A 26,688-nucleotide genomic window follows, 5' to 3' on the forward strand; every position below is an offset into this window, starting at 1 on the left:
TCTCTTTTCACATTAACAAAACCCAAACCCAATCAACTGGAAATATTTAGCTTTATTCAAAAGTATCTTTAGACAAAACTTTGTCATTTGTCAGTGATGGTTAAGTAGTAAACTTTCCATTTGTTTTTGTTTTTTTTATTTCTTAATTTTTAATGTTAAAATATTTCCATATTTATTTCACTTTCCCTCATCTCTCTTTGCTCTTCACTCACTTCATACCTGCTTAATCTCACATTACAAACTCAGGTTAGTTTTCTGAAATCTCTCTTAAACTTTAAGCCAGGTTGAACAATTGCTAATAATTATTATTTTATTTATTTATTTTATGCTGGTATTGAAACAGACTTAAGTGATGTGGCACTGCCATGGATAAAGTTAAACTATGATGCTCATCTATAATAATGTGTGTACTAGTAGATAATGTCCAGATAAACCAGGTTAGTCCCCATAATTAAGGGTTAGCTGTGTGTGTTTGTGTATGTGAGTGATGTCCAGATAAACCGGGGTTGTCCTCATAATTAAGGGTCAGATGGGTGTGTGTGCGTGTATGTGAGTGATGTCCAGATAAACCAGGGTGGTCCTCATAAATCATAATTAAACCAAGAAACGCCCACTCCTGCCCTGTCCTCATAGTGCTGTAGTTTGTCAGGTCTTCATATTTCCAGACTGTTTCATTAGAATGAAATTCTGAGTAGTCAGAATTTTACCCCATGCCATAAGGAGCAGTTTAATATTTCTTATTAATCTCTATGACAAAGGGAAAGGTGGGTCCCCATAAACCATGATGGGACTTTTTTGGGGAAAAAGTCCTTATAAACCACCCGTACCAGTATGTGTGTGTGTGTGTGTGTGTGTGTGTGTGTGTGTGTGTGTGTGTGTGTGTGTGTGTGTGTGTGTATATAATCTCTTATGCTCACCAAGGCTGCATTCATTTGATAAAAAATCAGTAAAATCAGAAGGTTTTTTTTTTTACAAATTCCAAATATCTGTTTATAATTTTAATATATTAAGAAATGCTATTTTTCCTGTAAATTATTGGAGTAAAGTAAATTTTAAAATATATTAAAATTGAAGAATATTCAACATAATTTCTCCAGTCTTGTGACATGATCCTTCATAAATCATTGTAATATGATGATTTTGCTGCTCAAGAAACATTTATTATTATTATTAATAATGAAAACAGTGGCGCTGCTTAATATTTTTGTGGAAACCATAACCTTTCTAGCCTGGTTCAACCAGACTCTAGTTCATTTCATTTCCACATAGAAGTAAAATGAAATTGAGCGGAAGTGCGTAGGAGGGCGCAGCCAGGCTATAACCTTTCAGGATCCAATGATGAATTTATTTGAAATATTAATATTTTGTAACTTTAATTTTTGTCACTTTTGACCAATTTAATGCAATCTTCCTAAATAAAATGCTCAATTTCTTTTTTTTATGATGCTGGATAACATGATCATCAGGTTTTGCACTTGTGGCGCTCATGTCGGCTCATGTGCCAGCGTCAACGTCTACATGCACCAGTTTGTTTTGAAGGGGCACCAGTGGCAGTTCTGACTCACTTGGTGCTCTAGGCGAGGCATGACTTCACCCTAACACTATGATAAAACTTGGTAGTACATAACTGTGGGAACAGTTAGTCCACACGTAATAGCATAGCATAATTCATAAAGGAGAAAAGAATGCAAAATACAAGCATTTTCTCTAGTGGTGCCCATGTTGTGCATAAGTGAGTGTGTATTTGAGATTTTTGTTTGGGCCTGATGGCTCAGCAAATTATCCCATTTGAGCACTTCTGTGCTGACAGAATGACAGATTGAGCACATTATAAGAGGAGATCCTGGAAAATCTGAAATAGTATTCAGTCAAGCCTGACCACACAACACACGGGAAGTAATAGACAACTGGACCAGTCTGAGGTAAAAAGCAAGTATTAAAGACAAACGTGGACCTAGAAAGAATGGACCTGGTTCGCATGAAGCTGTGAGCCCCTGCTGGTAGATATCGGAACTACACCATCTCTCCAGATTGCTATTCATCTGTTTTCTGATAGAATAATATTTTTACTAGCAACATATAAATCACAAATAGTTCATACGTAGATGTTGACTAATTTTTGGAGGATATTTGTCCCTGTCGTGTGCTTTTGACTGGGGTCCTGTGCCAGCTCAGCAAGTGCCAACGGATAGCTTTTCTCCAGGGATTAGACCTGTTTGGCCTAAAATAACTACGGTGCCACCAATAGTTGACATATTTTTTCAGGTTGATAAATGAATAATGCATTTGGAATGTGGTGTGAGGCTGTGTGCGGTATGTCTTGGATTTGCCATTAATTTACCATCTGCAGAGATTGGATGAGCTTGAGCTCTCCGGGGATTCTTTCCTCTCCATCAGGGATAAAAAAACAGTCCAGATGTCTTCCTCACTTATACCATCCGTCCACAGGCATACTGTTTTCACAACATCAGGACTGCCAAAAGAGCCTTCATCACTTAAAAAGGGGGCTGAACAAAAAAATTTTTGGCTGATTTTAGGGAGGACCGAGTAACGTTCATAAATTATTCGTCCTCAGTGACGTGCTTCAGTAAGAAAAAACAGGAACATTTCATTTTGATTTGTGTTTATTAATGAGATCTAATAAATCATTGGCAGAAACGCACCGTGAAAAACTTTGGACTCTGATTCTGCACTGAAACAAAAGTGATGACTGTTTCAGCAGTTTTCCATACACATGAGATATGTATCATATCCGGCCATGAGAGAAGTGCCCCACAGTTTCATGTGTTTGACCTCTGGACCTGGCATCAAGGATGCGCTCTTCCTGTTTTGGCCGTTACATAGTGCTGTTAAGTGAATATATAGGGTTGTATGACCCTGATACAGGATGGATAGGAACAAGGACAGACCTGTCCCAATAGAGCGCACAGGAGTAAAATCCAGTGTGTCTGCAGGTTTGTTGCGGTTGCTCAGATGATGCAGGAAGAGTGATGCATATCTGAACTAATCATGTCTATGCAAAATCTGATTTATATATTTACACTTCTCATCAGATAAGTCATGAAGTTATTGGTTATAATGTTTGTGTAATGGCTTTAGTGGAAGCCAACTCTGACTTAAAGCTATAGACTGCACTGCCCACTACAGGTCAAGGTTGGCAAGTCCAACAACACATGAACCATCAAAAATACATTTCAACCACATCATATCAAATTTCACTGGCATTAAAAAAATAATATACAGAATAGTTAAAAATAATAGACTATAACATCTCAGCACAATAAAAATGCCTTCACTCTTAAAAAAAAAAATCATGAGTCATTTATGAATCATGACATTTCAGCCTGTTCTCATGCCAAGGCGTCATATACTGACGCTTTTGTCAATGCGTATACATCTAACGCACTTGGCACCCTTTAGCATCAATATGAGACGCAGATATATTTGAGCCAGAAGGCGCCTCCTAGTGGTCTAACCCTAACCCTACTCCAGACCTAAACCTATCCATAACTGAAGCGTCTCATATTGGCACTAAAGGGTGCCATGTGCGTTGGATGTATACGCATTGGCAAAAGCGTCAGTATATAGTGCCGAAGTGATGACGTCACTTTGTAGGACAACTCGGAAGGTAGCGGCGCATGGGTTCCCTCGGTCGAAAAGCAATGCAATTTCCCCATAGACTTTTGGAAAATCGCAAAAAATAAGATCTGTGTTTAACAAAGGGTTGTGACCCTTACATGTTTTGTCTAGCAAGATAATCTTTACAAGTTAATCCAAAATGTATACATTTTGAAGCCTATATAAAGATCTTAAAAAACACAATCAGACACAATAAAGTTTTAAAAAACACAAGCAGGTTATTATAACTGTGTGTTCTATGTCATAGATCAAAAATTGAAAATATTTAGAGGCTTTGTTCACCACAGACCTTATTTCTGGCGATTTAGCAAAAACCCATTCAAAAATCCCATAGGCTTTAGAGCGAGGGAACCGTAATGCTAAAATGCTAACTCACTTCCGCGTTTTGGCCTACAGAGTGACATCGTAACTTCGGCACTCTATGACACCTGCCTGTTCTTCCTGTTACCCTCATACTTCTCTCAGAACGGATCATGTCCTCTGCAGAGTCGAAGCTCTGTCTTGACATGCTGAAGGGGGAAAGGTATAGCGACTAGCGTTCACTTTGCAATGCAGTCATAAGCAGGGGCAATGATCCGTGTTTACGTGTTTATTGCTGCTGATACGTGTTTATTGCTGCTGGTATGATTTTCTCTTGCAATGAGAAGCAGTGTCTGATCAACAAACACTGGAGAAAGAAAGAGAGAAAAAGGAGAATGCCCTGCTGAGCATTAATTCAGATATTCCTGTTCTTTCTTTTTCTTACTTTCTCTCTTTCTGTCTCCAGTATTTGTTCAACAATATTATGCGTTATGCAATATTCAGCGCAAATCAACAATATTATGGGTTGACCTCTCTATTAGGCCTACGTCTTTATTGACCTCTTTATTACCGCCTGATTCACCCTGATCATCAACAATGATGCTACAAAATTATAGAACAGCAGAGCAACCACACACTTGAGAGCAATCACACACAGCAAAGACACAATTATGCTCTGTCTTGTCTGCACCTTTTCTTGTTAATCCCTGATCAGTTAATCTTCTTCCACTTGTGTCTAGTTTCCTGGTTTCACCCTGTGTATTTATACTCCCTGTTCTGCTGAGCCCCTTGTCAGTTCTCGTTAATGTTAGTTGTGGTTATCCTGTCTGAGTTTTACCACATTGTATTATACCCTCATCTTTGTCTTGTGCCTTCAACTGGTGTTACACACACACTCACACAAATCACACACACTACACACCCATAATCAATACATTTACCATAACAGATCCATACTAACATCTGTGGCAAGTCATAAGCGCATTTTTTGAAAGAAACTAATAATCTTATTTAAAGGAGTAGTTCACTTATGAAAAAACTTTTGCTGATAATTTACTCACCCCCATGTCATCCAAGATGTTCATGTCATTCTTTCTTCAGTCGAAAATAAATTAAGGTTTTTGATGAACATATTCCAGCTTTTTTCTCCATATAATGCACTTCAGTGGGAACCAAAAGTCAAGGTCCAAAAGACACTTTCAGTACAAACTGCAAACTGTTCAAAGGGTTTTAAACGATTCCAGATGATGAATAAGGGTCTTATCAAGCGAAATGATCGCTTATTTAATAAATAAATAAATAACTAGAAATAAATTACACATTAACATCTGGAAAAATCTTATAACAGACTTCATTGCAATGGAATTTGCATCTCCCCTTCATAATTACACATCTGAAACTGACCTCTGCCGTCCAACACTTTCTGACCTCTTACAGCTATGAATCCTTTCTCTGTTCTTAACTCCGACCCCTCCCACCTTCTTAATCAACCCACGAATATTCATTTTAGTTGTTTGAACTTGTTTCTGTCATCATTGTTATTACTATCTTTACTGTCACTGCTATGACAACGCATTCTCCCCCCAAGGCGTCACCTTTGACCATGCTTCAATATTTGACTTTTAGGCGCCCTTTAGCGTCACTTACATGACGCGACCCTACGGCGTCACCTAGCTGACGCTAAAGGAAAGCGTCAGTTAGAGGACGCGGTTAGGTTTAGGTCTGGGGTAGGGGTTAGGTAGGGTACACGCGATCCTAGGGCGTCATCTAACTGACGCTAAAGGGCGCCTAAAGCGTCAGATATTGAAGCATGGTCAGTTAGGTGACGCCTTGGGGGTGAGAATGGGCTGGCTATGATTACTATTTTCACTTTTATTTTATTTTTTGTTTCATTGTTGTAATTGCTGTTGTCGCTGTCTTTTGCTTTAACCGTTGTGATCACCACTGCCATTATCATTGTCATTTATTATTATTATTATTATTATCATCAATATTGCCGTTGTCAATGCTGTAGAATTACAGTAGAATGTAGAACTAGAATTAAGTATCATTATCATCACTATTGCAATAACTTCCCCCTTATCTCTTCATGGGTTTTTAATGCACCACAACATAGAATAGGGAAAAAAAAGGAATAAGTATATATGGAAAAACCTCACAAACACCAAGGTAGGCAAGACAGGCGAGAAGTGGTTTCAACGGGACAGTATCCCTGGACCAATTTAAGACACTCTCGCACTGTACTCCCTCTTTTAATGCACTTTAGACATAACACACACACACACACACACAAATAAAAAATAAAAAAATAGGAAAAGATAGGGACTGATGAGATGTAGGGGAAGGTTATCTTATGTTATATTATCTTATTATATCATATTTTATTTTGTACAGGATTGACAATGGCAATTGTTACATAGGAGGAAGGATGGAAATAAAAATATACCAACACAATATGGGCAGTATGGTGGTAGTGGGGATTGGGATGGTGATGGTAATGACAATGGTAATAAAAATAAATAATAAATGGTTACTTTGTTTACACATACACATACACATACACATACACATACCCACACTCACACCCACTCACATACACACTTAGATCAAACACTTAAATCACTCTTGTCACTACTGGAATTATGGATTTACAAGATTGCCCACTACTGCACTATGTTGGCCTGTTTGTATGTATGTCTGATTGTTAAATAAAAATAAATAAATAAATAAATAAATAACAAAGTTTAAGTTTTTTAACCCAAATGCTTGCCTTGCTCTGTTCTGTGATGCACGTTTGTGACTCTCCGGTTCGAACTCGTTCATCAAAATGAACAAATCTTTTTCTGAGTCATTTGGTTCATTCAACGAACAAAACGAATGAATTGACTCGGAAAAAGATTTGTTCATTTTGATGAACGCGTTTTTGGATTTTCATCAAAATTTCTTTTCGATTGAAGAAAGAAAGTCATGGACATCTTGGATGACATGGGGGTGAGTAAATTATCAGCAAAAGTTTTTTGAAAAGTGAACTACTCCTTTAACAAGGACGCATGAAATTGATTGAATAAAAAAATAAATAAATGCTTGAATAAATGCTTTTAAAAAAATGCTGTTTTTTTTTAATTAATCAAACAATCCTGAAAAAATATCATGCTTCACACATAAATATTAACCAGTATAACAATTTTCAAGATTGATATAAGAATGTTTCTTGACCAGGAAATCAGCATATTAGAATGATTTGTGAAGGATCATGTGACTCTGAAGACTGGAGTAATGATAATGAGAAATTTAGCTTTGCATCAAGAATAAATTACATTTTTAAATAAATTCAAGAAGAACACAGTTGTTTTGAATTGTAATTCATTTTTTTATCAAAGGCCTTTTACTCTGCTTTATCTTAACATGAATCTGTTCTTCAAAATATCCCTAGAGGTCATGCAGAGGAAATGCCATTTGGAAAAACATTCAGCAAAGATGCCATTCTTCTCTAAACAGGACATTCTCCACCCATCGGTACAGCTCTCTACTCTTCTGCTCATTATTCTGAAAGAGATCGCCAACCACTGACTGACATTAACCATTAATAATACCTCAGAGAACAGTGATGGTGTGTTTTCAACCCAAACACTAAACACCACTTATTCCTAAACACCTGTTTGTCACTATGAACTGCGAAATTTACCTCGAGGTCATCACATGCAAACAACAAAAATTACATTTGAGGTAATTTGATTTTACATTTAGCCCAATCTGACCGTACTCAGTTTTAGATAGAAAGTGTCTAAACAACAACAACCAAATATATCTGTGCATCATGTAACAGGTTTATTCACGTCATGGATGACCCTTGCAAACAGGAAGAAATGGCATCGATAATCAATCTTGCCATATAGGAATCACATTTAGGTTACAATCATGACAGACATCATAACCATATTGCTGAAGGCTGCAATCATATAAGCTGGAATGCCTCTTTCAGCTTGATATTGATCAGTCAATCAATCAGCAATGACAATTACACTAGTGTTCTCTATCGGCTTCCAGTGATGTAAAACTGATTGTTAGATATGTTGGTTGAGTGCACTCCATTTACGCGTTCACTTCTTGACTTCTGGCCCTACGTTCTAGATTCATTTGACTTTCATTATTGCTTAGCTCTGCTGGTCAAGTATATTCAATGCTAGCTATCAAATTTATTCTCATGGAGTTTTTTTTAATAAAACACATAAACTGATTCCCTTTTAGCGTGCTGAGGCTTGTGACATGAGATGGTGACACACAGTCTGAAGATGCTGTTTCTGAACTTCAAATAAAGAAGATTGAATTTGCTTTGAGGTTTAAAATGATGCAGTTATGAGTGCATCACAGTCTATTAAAACACTTGTAAAAAGAAAACCTCTTTGTTCTTTAGGTCAGAAACTTCAATTACATCCGATTATGGTCCAGAGGACTGTAAACTCTCAAGAGGACAAAAAGTAGGTTTTAAACTCTATCTGGCAACTTTAGTCGTGTGTGTGATGCAACTCAAAGGTCTTAAGCCACTCTCTTCTAATTCCAAACAACAGAGAAGCTGATTCTATAAGACAAGACTTTTGAACATTCACATTCCAATGGCCTTTCCTCAAATCCCTCAGATAATACAGTAGTATTATTTCCAATTAAAATCATAGTTAAGGCCATTGGTGTCCTCCAGTAAACCTCCCAACATTTAGTGGGCATACCTTTCAATGGGGTTGACAGTGAAATGTACCAGGAAGAGGGGAGGAAATGGAAGTTCTTAGAACGTCAAACCTCCTTTGTTCTTTTATGTTCATCAATCATATGATAAAAACCTCTCAAGTGGAAATACTTCAAGTCATGTGATAGCTCACCACAGAAGTTGGTGACAAGCCTTGAAGTACAGCCGTGTGCTTTAAAGTAGTGATGTAATGGAAGCAGTGATAGATTTTCCTCCATATTGTGAATCTCATCTGAGTGATTATCAAAAGAAAAATAAATGTAGGGCGGAACTGGTTTTAACAATCAGTTGTTGATTGGATGTGAGCTTGCTGTCAATTGTACTAAATAATTGGAAAAATCCGGCATCACCAGAGGGAAGTCGATATTGAGTTAAGAATAAAAAAAATATTTTTTTTAAATTAAAAAAGAAACATAGCCTATGCATGGATGAATCATTCATAATAGGTTCAATAACATCTCATGCTGACTTCAAAACAGCTTTTTTCAAGCTGTGGGTAACTGAGAGGGGAAAAGTGAGTTGCACAAAGTTTGAGATGATGAGTTCATGCCGAGAAAGTAATATCAAAATTTGGTTGCACTTTATTTTCCAGTATGTGGACTTATGTGTACTTACAATGTACTTGCCTAAGAAAGTACTGGGTATAAGGCAACTACATGGGTTAAGATTAGGTTTAGGCTACCCTTAGTACCTAGTTATTATCCAGTTATTGAATTAACTGCAATGCCCGTGCAAAATCTGTTTTTGTGTGTTTTTAGTAATTGTTGCTTTGGTTTATTTGAGTTGCTAAATATGACACAGGAGCCTAAACTCTGAGAAAGCAAAAACGTTAAGTGCACCAGAATAAAATATAATATTCAGAATTAAACAGTGTGTAGCTGACTTACAGATTCAGTTAACGTCCACAAATGAATAAGCGCTAAGATTCAGGAGGAATCAGACCTTGGCTGGAGCAGCTACACAAGGTACTTCCGGGATAAATTGAGGAGTGACCGAGCCAAAACAGTGAACTCCGAGAAAACGCTATGCTTGAGCCATAGGCTTGAGCACACAGTTTGTGAATAGGCTTGTGAAGTGGCCACTCAGTGTGCAGTGTGAAAGGGGGAGTGGTCACTCAGTGTGAGGTGTGACAGGGGGGAGTGAACACTCAGGATGCTGTTTGGAGAGGGAGTGGCCACTCAGTGTGCAGTGTGAGAGGGGGAGTGTCCACTCAGTGTGAGGTATGACAGGGGAAGTGGCCACTCAGGCTGCTGTGTGAGAGGGGTAGTGGCCACTCAGGATGCTGTTTGGAGGGGGAGTGGCCACTCAGGGTGCAGTGTGAGAGGGGGAGTGGCAAAAGACTTACAGATTCAGTTAACATCCACAAATGAATAAGCGCAACGATTCAGGGAGCAGCTACACAATGAACATCAAACAGTTTGTGAATAGGCTACAGCAAATGATGGCAGTGCGAAAAATATAATATTCAGATATTTTTAAAACCACAACCCTCTAATGTCATAATGTTTATTTTTAAACCACAACCTTCTAATGTCAGAATGTTTATTTTTAAACCACAACCTTCTAATGTCAGAATGTTTATTTTTAAAACCACAACCCTCTAATGTCAGAATGTATATTTTTAAATCACAAGCCTCTAATGTCAGAATGTATATTTTATTAATCGATTATTAATCAATTTGACGTGTAAATTAATATTATGCATGTGCAAAATCTGTTTTTGTGTGTGTGTTTCATTGGTACATCCAAAAGTTGTTTTTTTTTTTTTTTTTTGTGCATGGTTGAAAGCAAATATTGGTACTGACATAATATAATACTGATAATGATATAACTAACTACTGACTAACTACTTCTGAATAACTACAATATTCTGAAGTAAACAGTGTACTAACTTAATGTTTAGCTGACAGAATGTGTATTTTTAAACCAGAATTTCAGAGGTCACAGCAGCGTTTACTGCAATATGGCTGCAAATTTTCACTGCTACACGTAAAAACAAACTACAACATGAACTGCGCAGTCTGATTGAACAAATACTCTTATGCGCAGATTCTTTTGATGAATCGTTTAAAAAAAGAAAGCGAATTTCAATCCCAAGTGAGCTTCCATATACTTATTTCGAAAGACTAAGCCTTTGAAATGGGAAGAGCAATTGTGTCTTATAATGTGGCTTTTTGAAACACATTTAGTCATTTACTTTATTTCTTACCTGCAAAACTTATTTAAACAAACTAAAATATGTTTCAAGCAAGCATTAAATATCACACGCATTCATTAAATTTGGATCTGAAATAAAATGAATCTTTTGACCAAAGCTTTTGCTAATTTTGAAGGAATTCTTTTGCTAATTCTGAAGGAGTTCAGATGCTCACTGAGAACTTCCCTCCGTGTGGCGTCGCCTTTTCACAGTCCCTGCTAAAAAAATTAATTCATGCTGGTCCAGGCTGGTTTATGGCTAGTGCTGGTATAGCTATGGACCAGCATGCTGTTCTGAAGCAAAGAGCTGGTAGAGCTGGTTCACCAGCATGGTCTTGCTGGGTTGAGTGGCCAACTGTTTGTGTGCAAGGAGTGTTTTAGGGACAAGCAATGTTTTTGCTTGAATACAGTATATTTAACACATTTGTGATGTATTAAAAGGAAAAAACAATATGAGGTTAAAACATTATTTACCAACGCATTCTTACCCCAAGGCGTCACCTTTGACCATGCTTCAATATTTGACGTTTCAGTTAAGTGACGCCTTGGGGGTGAGAATGGGCTGTATTTACTGAATTATATTATAACTTTGCAATTTCTTTTGCTCCCTCTGCTGAAATACTGAAATTTTTAATTGTTTTAGTTATGATTACATTATTAATTAGTCACTGCTAAACTGGTAAATCATTTCAAAGCATCAAATGAATTGCCTCCTGTTTCAAATGATCTGTACACAAATTAGGTAAAATCAATAAAAAGAGCTTGTGTACATCTCAAAACAAGAATCAGCAACCAGCATCTCATGATGGCCCCAGCATGCAAAACATGCCTTGAGCCGGTGACCAGCAATGCTCGATTTCTCAGCAGGGGTGCCCTTCAAGGAAGCAAAAAAAAAAAAAAATGTAATGAGGAATTTGGCTATACCCTCTCAGTTTAATCAGTCTGATGAACCCTTCACTGGACAAAATCACTGATTCCATCAGAGTGGCTACTGAATCAACATGAGTCACTTACTGAACGGCAAGTTCCATTTCAGGGCATCATTATATTACATTGCAATGCATCGGCACGTGCTATCAAGTAAAAAAAACATATAGGCATATTCCCTCTTTGTCTGTATACCTTACACATGTGTCTTTGTTCATGTTTATACTCTTTTGTAGCTTACCATAAGCCTTATGATAATGACATGAAATTGATAAGCATAGCATAGCCAATCTAATAGTATGACAAGGATAAGTTAAGAGAACAACTGCATTCTACCAGTCATATTTCATCAAACCATTTTTGTGTTTGAGGAAATTTAAGAGATATTTAAGAAAAACTACACCTCTCTAGATGGATCCTATAAAAACAAGTTTGGAGAACCCTTGCATTAAGACACAAAGAGCTTATAAATCATCTTTGATCAAGGGACCTCTCTTGAACTGTATCTGTGAAACTAAACCTCCTAATCTAACCCATGTAGAGTTTGGCTGTTTAAAGGGATACTCCACTTTTTTTGGAAATAGGCTCATTTTACAACTCCCCCAGAGTTAAACTGTTGAGTTTTACCGTTATTGAATCCATTCAGCCGATCTCCGGTTCTGGCGGTACCACTTTTAGCATAGCTTAGCATACATCATTGAAGTGGACAAGACCATTAGCATTTCTCCAAAAAAAAAAAAAAGACCAAACTTGACTCTTCTGTAGCACCTATTGAGATCAAGGGAGTGAGGTTTACTCGCACAGCAACTACCAGCTGGCCTCCGTTACATATGGCTAGGAACACTCCCATTCCTGTGTAATAATCAAGAAAGTTTACTGCCGTACCTACCGAGTGCAGCAGGCGTAATGATATGACGCAGTGTCTGAAAATAGTCCCCAGCTCGATAAATTCCAACTTGACCGGGACTAAGTTTGTGTAGGTATTTTGACGGAAGGTAGCCAATTTTCAGACACTGCGTCATATCATTATGCCCGCTGCACTCATGGTATGGCAGTAAAGTTTCTTGATTATTATGCAGGAATGAGAGTATAGTTCCTAGCCATATCAAATCGCAACTTTACATTTTCCGTCGGTCTTAGTGCACGATGTAACTACAGAAGAGTTGAGAAATGCTAATGGTCTAGTCCACTTTAAAGGGGTGATGAACTGAGAAATCAAATTTTCCTTGAGCTTTTGACATCTAAGAGGTAATCATATTATAAGAATATCCTGTAAGTTTCAGAACTGAAAACGTCCTTGTTAGTCCAATAAAAGCTTTTATTGACACCAGCCTCTGAAAACGACTCGTTTTTCAAAGTGGGGAACTATGACGTCGAAGGGGTTAAAACACCACCCCCGCAGAAGAAGATCAACACCTACTTCAACACCGCCGGTTTAGCCCCGCCCACTAAATCGCGTATTACACGCATAGCTAAGTAGCCTAACATACATGCCTACCTCGTGATGACAAACCGGATCGTTATACCAAGCAATACAGAATATTGTGCAGTGGCTGGTTGTAGAAGAAGACAGTCGCTGCATAAGCTTCCTCTTGATTCCAACAGGACTTCATGGATAAACTTTATTTTTAATGACGTTCCAGCTGATGAGGGTAAAACATCGTCGTCTGTTCGCTTCATTTCACTGAGGATTGTTTTGTAAACAAGACTGGATTTGCAGACGATTAAGAGTAAAGAACAGTGCTGTGCCGTCTATACTGGATCTGACAGGAATTGTGCAACAAACGGATTCTTGGTTGAACATGTATGGGCGAATCATTCCGGTTGCCATTTGACAACATTGGACGTTTTCCCCATAGTGTTTTCACCCACGTACACCGACGGGTGAGTTAAACTCATTATAATATGCAAAACTGTTATCCACTCACAGCAGTGGGCGTTTATTTCCGAGTCTTCAGTGCGACACGCCCATAAAAACCGACCGTTTTTCAGGAAGGCTCACAACTTGGGTACAAAATAGCCTATTACTTATTCATTTTGATGTTTTTGAATGCAAAAACCAAGAGAACGTCATAAGTTGACCTCAGACAACAATATAATACAATTTTAAAAGCCAGTTCATGACCCCTTTAATGATGTATGCTAAGCTATGCTAAAAGTGGTACTGCCAGAACCGGATATCGGCTGAATGGATTCAAAAAAAAAGGTAAAACTCAAGAGTTTAACTCTGGAGGAGTTGTAAAATGAGCCTATTTCCCAAAAAAGTGGAGTATCCCTTTAAAGCAAGAACTTGTGTCATTTTTTTTTTGTGCTACTTTTATTGGTTCAAACTGTAAATCTAGACACAGAGAGACAATCTAATCCTCTTCTGTCTGGCTCCAATCCTTCCAACACCCCAATAGAGAGTTTTCCAATGTTCTAGCAAATATTTTACGTATTTATCCCCTGACACAATCTGTTGGCAATAATAGTTTTCCAGCATTACCATATCCCGATTTTAAGTATGTTTGGCTGTATGCAATAATTCTATTGACACATCTATAAAGTATTAGGTGGAGATGAGAAGCCCCTCATTGATTAAGCACTGACAGAGACATGGATCTGTTTACCTTGACTAGCATTAGAGGAATGTGCAGCGCCAGATAATGACTCTAATCATTATCCAGAAGCTCTTTAGTATGTAAAAACGGGTGGCCCTGTTTTGTCTCCCATGAGAATAGACCCTTGCATGTTTTACCTTTGCTAGTAAAAGCACAATAAAAGCTCTTTGCAATGCCATAATGTTCATTATTTTTGGTAGAACAACTGAAATATGAGAAATGCTGTTGGACACGGGGCGTAAATTAGCGCAGATGTTTACAGTAATGCTGGTTTTGCACCTGTCCTATTTCTAACGTATGCCGATGGCTATCAGTAGACAGCTGACAGCATAATGAAATAGAAGGGAACCCCTTCCCCCACACTCACACTCATAGCATATGGTCTTCATTATATTGCACACTGTCCAAGATGTTGGCCAATCCATCAAATCTTTGTACTTTTCCACTGCGCACTGTTTTTGAAGCAACTTCCTAATCCTTTGCCACCAAGAGCAACTAAATGGTGGGATCAGCTGACGCAGATCCTGAGATTTCGGTAACTGTGTAGTCTATATTGGCTCATTAGCTCATGTGATGTCCCAATGAGTTTAATTAAATTTGCACTGTTCAGATTGGCTCGACCCAACGGGTGAAGAACCAATTAAATCAAGCATTAGAAACAAAGCCTTCATTCTGAATTGATCTTAAACTTCATTACAGGTCATTTAGCAGAAACCTTTCGCGAGAATTGCAAGGACGGTCCGTGTGGAGCAATTTGGTGCAGAACAACAGTGCCAGGGTTTTCATCTCTTCGGTTCACATGCAGGACATCCAGAGCTGAACCTGCAATCTTTGGATTGTCCACAATTATCATTAGCAGCCAAACTGCAATGCGTACGGGCTACTTTATTTACAAACATATATCTACATACCGAAATCTTTGCTTTTTTAAAGCCTTTAGTATGTACAACAAACTGTAGATATTAGTTTTATATCCTTTTTTAAATTGTTCCTGGAGATCAACCCATGAATCAAAGTGCAGAAATATACAAACAACCTGCTTAATCGCATGTTTACCAATCCTGCTGACCCTAAATAGGCTTATATTAATATTGGTTTATGCTGATGCTGTAAATAATTCATATTTGCAGTCATTTACAGACAAGAGATATAAATAATTCAGTGGAACAACCATTATGTAGGTTGCTAATAACTAGGCACTTGTGTTATTGATAATGTGTCTGTGCAGGAAAATATAAATACTTCTGCACTATAACAGCATCAAAGTTTTTTACTTTTTGAACATAAAACATTATCATATAGTCTGACGCTGCGTTAGTACACATCTGCATACGACTGTAGGTAATTCCTCCACTCACCACATAGTAGAACTGCATGTCCTGGCGAACAGGATCCTCAGCCTGCATGAGTATAGATGAGGTTTTATCCGATCCCATGTGGAACAAAACCATAACACCTCCCGGTTACACTCAGATCAGCTGAAAACCCAACAAATAATAAAGCAGTTCCCACTTGTTTTCTTCAGTCAGACTCTTGATGGAGGGAGTCAGTCCACCTGTGGAGCAGCTCCTTTTTCTGGGCCGTTGGTAAGAGGTTCAGTGTCAATGTTTCCTCTGCGTCTGTGTATCTGAGAAGTGATAGCAGCTCTTCCTGTGAAAGAGTGTCTGTGTGCACCCCAGCTGATAAAATGCGAGTCCCTGCACGCAGCTCAGCGCAGCCTCTGCTGTTCTCCTCGCCTGTCAACAACAGGAAATGTGCCACTGGCTGCTCAGAGTTTGACAAGCTCTCAGCCTTTTCTCTGATCAGCACCAGGAAGCACTGGGAATGCATTAGTTTGGGCTGGGATCAGGTCTCACTTATCCTGCCATTACAACATCCTTAACTGCGCATGCCATAAAAAGGTCTGAAGGTTCAAGTCTGTCCAGCTTTTATCTCAGTAGTAATTGCAGTATGATAGCTGAACTTTGCTCCATCACCTATTTGATCTGATTGAAATGCTAGAATAAGTATTATGACTTACTATGACTTGATCATATTTCTTAATAGTTGATGGTGAGTGCGTCATCTTGTGTGTTAAACAACGAAAGAAATAAAATAAAATAAATCTTTAAAAAAAGATCTGCCTTTAACATTTTATGGCCCCTGTAATAGTTTATATCACATTTACAAAAAAAAATATATTACTGTACTGTCAAATAATTTACAAAAGGTATGCTCAAAGTCCTCTGTGAAGACAATTAATGCATGCTCATAAATGGCCAACTTTTTGTACTCTGTACAGACCAGCCATATGCAAAACAATAGCAAAGCTTTCTTAAAGACATTTCATTTGAACAAATGTTGTTTTCATCAAAAAGTATAGTTTTTCTTTCAGTTATTACTACAACAACATTGTTTTAATCATTCTTACTTCTTAAAAGAAAGGAATGCTTTTATTTTGCAAGGAAGTACTGAATATTTTTTACATTCTCTTTCAACTAAATGCTGTTCTTTTGTACTTTCTAAGAATACTGAAAAAAAGGGTAACACTTTACAATAAGGTTCATTAGTAAACATAAGTAAATGCATTAACTAACATGAACTAATGATGAGCAATGCATTAGTTACAGTGTTTATTAATCTTTGTTAATGTTAGTTAATACAAATACAGCTGTTCATTGTGCGTTCATGTTAGTTCACAGTCCATTAACTAATGTTAACTAATACAACCTTTGATTTTAATAACGTATTAGTAAATGTTGGAATTAATATTAACTAAGATTAATAAATGCTGAAGAAGTATTGTTCACATATTGTACATGTTAACTAATGTAGCTAACTAATGTTAACTAATGAACCTTATTGTAAAGTGTAACCGAAAAATGTATCCCCATAGCCTATCTACAAGATAAGGGGTCATCGGATGCCAAATTCACTTTAGTGTTTTTGCAGTGTTTAGACACAACCACCATACAATGGGAAAAAATCAATTCGGTCCTTTTTTTAATCCTCAAAAAGCCTAAACACTCTCAATAATGAAGCCGTTTGAATTTTCTGAGCAATATGATATCATATTGCTAATGCTCCTCCCACGACCACTGAAGGACTGTCCCGACTCCCGTATTAGCCATAGACACAGTAAAAGAAATGGACAAAGCAACCCCATAGACTTCAATGGAGAAAAGTGAAGCCAATTAGAAGCACTCACTTGATGGCTGACTGTACAGCACAAGCTCAAACTGAGATTGACGACGGAGGTGTGACCTGAGCAACCTGTCTGACAGTTGTAAGCCTTCTAGTAGCTGTGCCAAAACAAATGTGAATTGAAATCTGAAACAAATCCGTTATTGGAACATTAATATATGGGAGTCAATGGAATGCTAACAGTACGTGATGGTCTGCTACAATGGCGGCCCCTAGAGGAAGCTTCAGTTTCCGGCTGATGGATTACCACCTTGGCATTAGCATATTTCCACCCTTAGCCATTTGTATACTTTCACCTGAGTAAGTTGTCATGGCATCACTTTACATGTCTTGTGTGTCAACATGCCCCAAGGAAGAGAGGAGAGGGGTGAGCAGTTGCTCATTATCATTTAAAGAGACATTCACCGAAACGGGTCACTGTGAACAGAGCTGTTTTTGAGGAGGTAAAAAAGGGTGTTGTTTTACACAACCATTGAGGAATTTTAACCAAAGTATGTTACAAACTTTACACGAAGACCCTAAAGAATCATACCAACTTGTGGAAAATGGGCTGCCGATGACCCCTTTAAAGATAGGGTAGGCAATTTTGGAGCGGCTAGCAATAGCAAGCTAGCATTGAAATCATAAGATCCCTCCCTTCAGAGCATCTCCAAAGCCACGCCTCCTTCAAAACAGATTCAGCAAATGTCATAAAGAGACGTCTTTAATTACCTCATGTCTCAAGCACATAACATTAGAATAATAAAGAACTTAAATAACTTACAGAGCTCTTACTTGTACCACCTGACAACTGCAGATTTATTTAAATCCGATTCCAAGGAAGTGAACAGCCCCGGAACGTCACGGGTTGCCTAGCAGCACAACTGTTGTCAACATAATAATAATTATAAATATTTCTTAAGTATCAAATCAGCATATTAGAATGATTTCTGATGGATTATGTGGAGTAATGATGCTGAAAAAGCTTTGCCATCACATGAATGAATGAATTATACGCATAATGTTCCATAAATTCCATTAAAATTTAAATAGAAAACATTATTTTAAATGATAAGTTTTCACAATATTACTGTTTTTCCTGTATTTGTGATCAAATAAATGCAGCCATCTTACTGACCCCTAAAAGAACTGGGTTACTCAACATATAAAAATTGAAGTTAGATCAAAGTACCTTAGTGACCTTTGCTGTAGGCACACGATATAGGCTAATGGATCAGAAGCATTTTCCAGTGCCCTGCGAAAAACAGGTGTTTATGAAACTTCCGCGGTGGCTGTGGTCGTTGCTATTTCGCTGCAGAGGTTTGATAAAGCAGAAACGGATAGTAAAAATAAACCCACAAGGGGGCAATATTGCTCAGGTTTATCATAATGGAAGTCATTACATAAGTTTGTTGTAGAATTACTAATAGATAATGTTTTGTGTGCTTTTCAGTTTGAAAGGGAAATCTGATCCAAGACCTCAAAATCTTATGGATAGGAACACCAGAAAAAGGAATTGTATATCGTAGTTTTAAAAAGAAAAAAACTCCACAACTGCAGGGACTGTTATGCAAGAAAAATAATTTATTTTAATGATATACATTTTACCACATTGGCAAGACATACTGCAGCTGATTAAAGATCCCACAGCAACCTTCATTTCTTCTGGAGGGTGAGGTCTAAAATATGCACATTTTAACATGTCTTTCCAAGGAAAAAATAACAAAAATATAATTTTCATTGAGGAACCCTTCCATTCCTTCAGGGCAATCTGCAATTTTTAAAGCTTTTCCCATCCAATCTGGCAATGCGTGATGCGGGGAGTTGTCAACTTGCGATGACAGGAATTGATTAAAAGTTTCACTTGACAGCAAAATGGTTAACAAACTTGTTCAGAAACCCCCTTTTTTTTCTCCCTTAGTTGGGACATTTCACTCTGTATTTCAAAATGTGATTCAGAATGAACCCCTATTGGTTATGCAAGGAAAAAGGAGATGAGCAGAAAATGGTTTGAGTGAAGTTAGTGAAACTCTAGAGAGGAATTTGTCACTTTTTCATGTCAGTTTGTCAATTGCTACTAATGTGATTATAACAAAAGTATGTCTGTCCAATGGATCCTCCTCCGTGGGATTTACATTAGTGATGCACAGGGCTTCTAACAGTCCACTAAGGTACATTTCTCTATTTTGTTTTGCCCCTTCTCCTTCCACTGTTCCTCCCTCTCTCCTCTTCGTGTACCTGTGAGAGTACTGTTGACATTGATAGGGTTAAGCACAGAGTACACAAGAGTAGTGATAAATATCAGAGTAGTAAATCCTAAAAAGAGTCAAAGAAACTCTGCATACTTCTACGGAAGTGCAATACCAAGGCATTTAAAAACACAGAGGCTTCACGCCAGAGTACAAGGCAAATAAACACTGGTTGTCTGACTTTTTTTTTTTCATTCACTAAATATTTAAAACAAGTGTCACACACTATTTTAATGTGGTGGTATTCTGTTTCTTTTTTCATGTTATGATTTTCATATTGTCGGAATACCTGAACGACTAGTCTGAGAAGATGAATATCTAGAGTTAGAACAGATTTTTGCCAAGCACTTACTCTCCTGGACTGCTGAGGGCGCTCTGGCTCAATAGCACCAGGTTTCTGTCCATTGTCTGATTGGGAGCCAGAAGAACAATCACATGAGGAAGGGGAGCTTCATAAGGAATGGTAAGAAGAAGCAGTCTCTGAAGTTTCAGTCTCTGCGGCTGCCTGTTGTAGATCCTCGGTCTGCAGTAGTCTCCAAAATTCCTTTAAAGTAGGATGGTGGTCAGTTACCACAGATGACCCACTCGAGTTCTTGAGTAAATTACCACAAGTGATCAAAGTCTGCAAAGTTTTTGTGCATTCAAACATCGATCTACAATCCGATCTTGCAGTTGCATGGAGGGCAACCATTAAAAAAAAATCTTTTTGGTCAAAAATTGAATCTAAACAAAGTGTTGAGCTCTGCCACACCCTTTCTTAACATTCACAGGCGTTTACTGTCAGTGCAGACAGATAGGCAGGTTTGATTCAGCTTTGATGCATAGTCTGAAATGGACAAAGTGAGAAGCTTTGCACTTGGGTTTGAATGATCCTGTCTTGTGAGATGATCTGGAATTGTCTAATTTTTTGTGGGGGCAAGAATGAGAGATGTATGAATCCTGTCATATTTTACCGTCCTTAGGCCTTAGCAAATCTCGTCCCTGATACTTTGTGTTGACGAGTAAAATCTCTCTGTGAAGTAGCCACAGTTTGACCAGTAGCCAAGATGGGTTTGAGTTGCAAAGAAACCCCTGAGAGATTTGACACAATGTACGGCCAGCACCAAACCAATGCCCCTCTTCTGTAGTTAACTTACTGTTGTTTCCTCATTTCGTCCACAAATGTTCTATTCTAAGGTATGTTTTGTCTATGTCAATTTTGATTTGTTGTATGTTGGGCACAATCATACTGTATCGATATGCTGTCTGTTTACACTTCTGTTAGTGAGGGAAGATTGTTAGATGTGGTTCATGTATATTGCATGATGATGGTTCAATATTACCACTTCAATCCATTGTGTGCTGTGAGCTTATAAAATAATAGGCAGTTTCCCAAGAATTGTCACAGATATGGACAGCTTTGTGTCCCTTGCGTCTTTGATCAAGCAGTTACATTTTTGTATATATATATATATTTATATGTCGTATACATAGTTTTGTACAGATTAAATAAACTCAAGAAGACATTTATATGGCCTTTCATATCTTTTGAAAAAATAACACCGAAAAAGAAAGGGAAAATAACAAATATAGCTTTTTGTCATGTAAACTAGTTCCTGTACTGGTGAAAGTGCTTCATTTTTTATGGGTACCAGACCTTGCTTACAACCTCTGTGGAATGTTTCTCTCTCTCTCTCTGTGCGAGTTTGTGCAGTCTTTTAAAACACAATTATCCTACTAAGACACTTTCTAGTCCACCACTGAAATGGGCAGAGCAGGCTTTGGCCACAAAAATAGGCTGGGCACCTAAAATAGTGAACAGTGTTGAAAATATTTCTTGAAGCAGTTTCCATTCAAGAGTTTCATCATCGCATTCATATTTCCAAAATAGCAGATTTCTATGCCAGAATTTTGTATCAGTGGTGGTTTCAGTTTCCTTTAATACTGACTATACTCCACAACAATTTTACATCATCAGTGTGATCCCCTTGTCTGAAAGCAACAACTCAAACCCACTTTCCTTCAGCTTGAGGTCTTTGTAAATTAAACCGTTTAGATGGGCAGTGGAGCATAAGGAAAACCAGCCATATTGAGAGCCAGCATGTGGTTCTCGACAAGTGGAATCACTGGTCCTGCTGAGCTGGTTTTGGTGTGTTTGTCACGCTCCCATCTGAGTGTGACTGAGAGAACTCAGTGACTCGTCGTGCCAAGGGGTTTGTGCTCTTCAGCAACTCCATGGCAGAAACTCGGGTCCCACTGCTGGCTTTGCTGCTCCTCTTCTGGAGAAGAGCCATAAAGTTTTCATTTCGTGAGCTTGACCTAGGTGTGGTCCCGAGGCCCAGAGTTCGGAGGTCTGTGCTACTGCTTTTCACAGGTGAGACCAGACACTGCCTGCTTCCAAAAGAATCTGTTGGTTCCTTGCGACCTAGAACTTTCCTCTTTGACCTAGGAAAGCCAGAACAATAAAAATGTTTTGTTAAAGTTTACGCCAGGGATCCTCAAATCTGGCCACTGCCCTGCAGAGCTTATCTTCAACCCAAAACAAAGACTCATGAGCAAGCTCAATCAAACCAATCAAGATCTTCTGAGTTACAAATTTTCTGTCATTAATTACTCACCCCCATGTTGTTCCAACCCTGTAAGACTTTCGTTCATCTTCAGAACACAAATGAAGATATTTTTTATTAAATCTGAGAGCTGGATCCTCTATAGTGTGACTGCACAGCACTTCTGTGTTGTACGTCACACGAATCACACACATGACCAGCGTCAGCCAATAGTGAGCCTACATGTGACGTACAACAGGGTCAAATATACCTTTAATTGACAAAGATGATTTAAATTAAAAGGTTCCACATGATTACTTTTATATTAAAAAAATGTAATTAAGTTGTTACCACTGCACTAGAAAACATGAGGTAACAGACCATATCCGCATGTGTGTTCATTATGTCAGATTACACTAAACTGTGAGTAACTTTGGTCTGACAGAAATAGTTAAATTAATCAGTGTGAATGTTTGACAAGTTCTGTACCTGTGAATGATGGTGAAGAGGTCCTCAGTGGTATGAGTTGTGGGTGTGTGGACAGATACATCATCATCTGTTTCCTCTGTAATGTGTAGTTCGGTCTTGTCAACTGCAGAGTTGTTCTCTTCCGATACTTCTGTTTCTGCATAAGTTTCTGTGGAGCAGCATATTTAAAAGAACACAAATTAAGCCACAAACGGCCTTTATCTAAATAAAACAGTATTTGTTTAACTGACAATGTAAAAACAAATATTTAACCTTTTACTGTCTCTGCTGGAAGTGTCTCAGTTTCCATAATTTGTTGAGAATCTGAATCTTTTAAACTCTTCTCTTCAACTACCACATCAGTCTCCTGATTTTCAAAGGTCTCATAACTTTCAGAATATGTATGGTTTCCATGTAAAATTAGCTTTGCAGGATCATCTTGATCTTCATCTTTCAGCAAATCTCCCTCAATCTCAGATGCCGATGGACTCGTAGGCGAATGGGAGATGCTATCGGAAAGTAGAGTTTGCCTTTCTGCACCGCCATTGGTCTGGCTGCTTGGAGAGGGCAGAAGAAGGACATTGGGTTTTTTGGGCACTGGAGGAGGTACCTTAGGCTTTCTTTTGTCTAATTCTGCTAAACAGGATATTGTCATTCTACTTGGAAGGGTCTTACTTTTGTTCTCTCTCTCTGGGCTACTTGGGGATGGAAGATCTTCCTCAATGGGAATCCCATGCTCCAGGTCAAACTCAGGGAGAGGAGGTACATAGCTGCAGAGTGGCTCTTGAGGGGCTATTACAGATGTACTGAGTGACGACTGAGGTGTTCGTTTAGGTTTGGGCTTTCTTACAACCATATAGATGTTACCCACAGGCATGGGTCGGTCCACAGGGGAAGATGGAGGAGATTCAGGTGCCAGAGGGGAGGATGAGGGAGATTTAAGCATCAAATTCATGGGTCGTTTAGGTAGAGGCGGCTTCATTGCAACTGGTGGCTTTGACTGTTTTGTATTAGAGGGGGTGATAGGAGGGCTGAGATCTCGAATTTGCTCTTCCTCTATAATGTCAGAAGAGCCATCAGGACTGTCCTCAAGTTCCGAGCGGCTTACTGAACGAAGGCGGATGTTTCTCAAGTCTGTTGTGGTAACCATAGGCAGAGAAGACTGACTGGGGCTAAGTTTGCCTGGTTTGTTGGCTGTTGATGTGTCAGAATGGCGTCGGCTGGCTTTAGGCTTGGGTTTGACTGAGGACAAATCCAGTTGAGAGTTTGCAGGTAGTTCAAATGAAAGACGTGACCGTGATTTATCCTTTGCAGAAGCTGGGAGGGAAGATTTCCGCTCTGGAATCTTTGGCCGCATCTTGCAGCCAACTGGAGAAGGTCCAGTGATGAGGGTGTTTGATATAGTTGGGGTTGGAGTTTCAGACTGGCTTGAGTAGCCACTGGATGGAGACATGAGACATGGGGGCTTGAAGGGGGATACCTTAGTCTCAGCCTCGATTGAGAGCTGGGATGGAGACGTGGCTCGTGAGGTTGAGGGTGAATTCAGGGATTCTGAGCTGCCCCGCACCTTCATGCACTCAATCACTGTGGTACCTGTGGCTGTGCTTGAACCTGACAGTGATCGGTAGGGATCATTGTTGGACTTCCACTCATTGAGCTGCCAGTGAGGAGGAAATCCAAGCTCTGTTTCCCTGTCAGCAGGCTGAGAAATATCAGAAGATGTCTCCAAACTACTGTGGGCTTGATCTGTGTCGTCCTCAGGTTTGGCAATCAGGAACTCAGGCTGGAATGAATCTTGAACATGGTGATCTCGAGGGATAAAGAGACTCTTGGGTCTGCCATCCCTGAAACGCCCTTCACTGTGGTAGGAGCCCATTCCTCCAACCTCTGATAGGTTTTTCATCAGGGAGACACTACGTACTGGAGGCGGTGGCTTTTTCTTAGATTTCTTTAGTGAGATACTGCGTGAGCGGGACCTCAGTCGACTATCTGGAAAAAAGTCTGAACCTGTGGTCACAGAGACGTTATCAGTGCTCGTGCTATCCTCCGAGCTATTGCTCGGATATAGCAGGGCATAACTCTCACCCTCTGGAACGACAGGGACAGCCTCACCTGGGGAACATATATTATCTGCTGAGCAAAATGATCCAGAGTCTGTTGGTGTTGAAAGTGAACGTTCACGGAACCTGAATATATTGGACCGGGCTGATCTCTTCTCCTGCTCACTTTTGCTATTTCCCGTGACTGCATTGGAAGCCCCCTCTGTGTCATTCCGTTTCCCTATGGCAACCCCACTCCCCTGTGTGAACACACTGTACACCCGTTGCCCACATGGTTCCGAGATGGAGGTGAAAGAACTGGAGTGTGACCCTGAGCTCATGGAGAGGCCTGAACTGGTCTGGGATGGACAGATTAAACCACCTCCTTCACCTCCAGGTGTTAGCATTCCAGTTTTAGAAATTGGCTGCTTGGAAGCAGAGCTTGTAACCAAAGCATAGTTGTAGGAGTCATTCCAGGAAGGAGAGAAAGTGGAACCTTTTGGGCCATTCCAGGAGGGGCTTGGGCACATCAGAGTGGCATGATCCATCATGCCTGATGGGGTCTTCGGGGATGGGGGAACACTGTACTCCAGGTCGCTCTGTGTCTTCCGAAGGGGAATATGCTGTTGTCCCGTGTTTTCGGTGGTGGGCTCCAGAGATCTGGGTTGAGAGGATCCAGGGGAACAGGCACCTTGTATTAGATCAACAGCAAGAATTTTGCTGTCACCTAAAGACAAAATAGTTTTTTAAAAATAGTTTAAAAAGAGAATTTAGTTTTTCATTCTTAGACAAGTAGAATGTTTGAAAGATTCAAGAAAGATTAATTTCAATCAGAACATAGTTAGCTAAAATAAATTACAATCTCTGTGACAGTTTGTCAAAGCTTCTGTGTGGCTGTAACAAACATTAGATTTTAAATTTACAAATTACTCTAGATATAAGTCATTGGTCAGTGCCCATTGTCCTTTTCCTGTTTATTTCTTTTTGCACTCTGAGACCCTGTCAGTAACTTGCCTAACTTCCTGTTAGTCACCTTGGCAGTGCAGCGTGACATCAGGGCCTGCAACCACACTCCTTGGGCGGCGAACGGTTTTTGGGTTGACCGCTGAATCAGTTCTAAAGGGGGCCCGCAGTTCGCTGTGCCGTGCAGAGTGCTTATCAAAGCTCTGGCCTGAGGCAAGATATGAGATACCAGCTGTCAGGCTAACTGACAGTCTTCAGTCAGATAAATTGGAAAATTATTAATTACTAAAAATTATTTAGAAAATTATTCTTATGACCTTAAAATGGTTGCATAAAAGCTACATTATTCTATACATGTTATGACTGTGCTGAAAAACATTAGCCATGACCGCGTAATCAGACTTGAGTATGCAATGACAAGCATTTTGGTAAATTTATGAAGAAAAAAGTATATTATGAATAAAAGCAATAGCCAACATGAGATAGATGGTGCCAGATTGATCTGGAGAAATGAAATCAGACAATGGACACTGGATAATACATCAAAACAAGAGCTGGGCATTGACTAAGGACTACCCAATGGAAGATCTATGGAACTTTCTTTCCTTTCTGTGGGATAATACAACACTGATGTGTTTTCAAGATCTGGGCTAGGTGTTTCATAATTTTAAACATCCGGTGCATGAGGGAGTGCTGTGATAAATGGTCCACCATTCTACAATGATGAAAGGAACTGAATATAATGTGCTAATTAAGCCCAGTTCTCACTATGTTTTTTTACATGGATTGGAGAAATACATCCTCACACCCGAAAAAACCCAACGAAACCTCCCAACACGTGAGCTGGCTTCATTCATGAAAATACCAACAAAACATGAA

At 39.0% G+C, this 26,688-nt stretch overlaps 2 protein-coding genes across 8 annotated transcripts in view; both read right to left on the bottom strand.

The window, feature by feature from the left end:
• The window catches only part of arhgap36 (Rho GTPase activating protein 36), a 63,445-nt gene extending 47,218 nt beyond the window's left edge, over nt 1-16,227 (bottom strand). The window contains exon 1 of one of the 2 annotated variants that reach the window (XM_089128767.1): nt 15,762-16,227. In XM_089128767.1, coding sequence (XP_088984893.1) covers nt 15,762-15,854 — 93 coding nt within the window. In that variant the 5' untranslated portion in view covers nt 15,855-16,227. The remainder of the gene's footprint in view (nt 1-15,761) is intronic. The other variant, XM_039668808.2, reaches the window with a different exon arrangement.
• Nucleotides 16,228-19,129: 2,902 nt separating this feature from the next.
• Nucleotides 19,130-26,688, bottom strand: part of nhsl2 (NHS-like 2) — a 79,340-nt gene continuing 71,781 nt past the window's right edge. For 4 of the 6 annotated variants that reach the window (XM_039668802.2, XM_039668805.2, XM_039668804.2 and 1 more), the window contains exons 5-8: nt 25,880-26,017; nt 23,081-25,573; nt 22,829-22,976; nt 19,130-22,238 (exon numbers count right to left, since the gene is read on the bottom strand). In XM_039668802.2, coding sequence (XP_039524736.2) covers nt 21,917-22,238; nt 22,829-22,976; nt 23,081-25,573; nt 25,880-26,017 — 3,101 coding nt within the window. In that variant the 3' untranslated portion in view covers nt 19,130-21,916. The remainder of the gene's footprint in view (nt 22,239-22,828; nt 22,977-23,080; nt 25,574-25,879; nt 26,018-26,688) is intronic. The other 2 variants (XM_039668807.2, XM_039668803.2) reach the window with 1 other exon arrangement.

This window comes from Pimephales promelas, chromosome 1 (assembly GCF_988280905.1).
Source record: "Pimephales promelas chromosome 1, fPimPro1.hap1.1, whole genome shotgun sequence".
Classification (NCBI taxonomy): domain Eukaryota; kingdom Metazoa; phylum Chordata; class Actinopteri; order Cypriniformes; family Leuciscidae; genus Pimephales; species Pimephales promelas.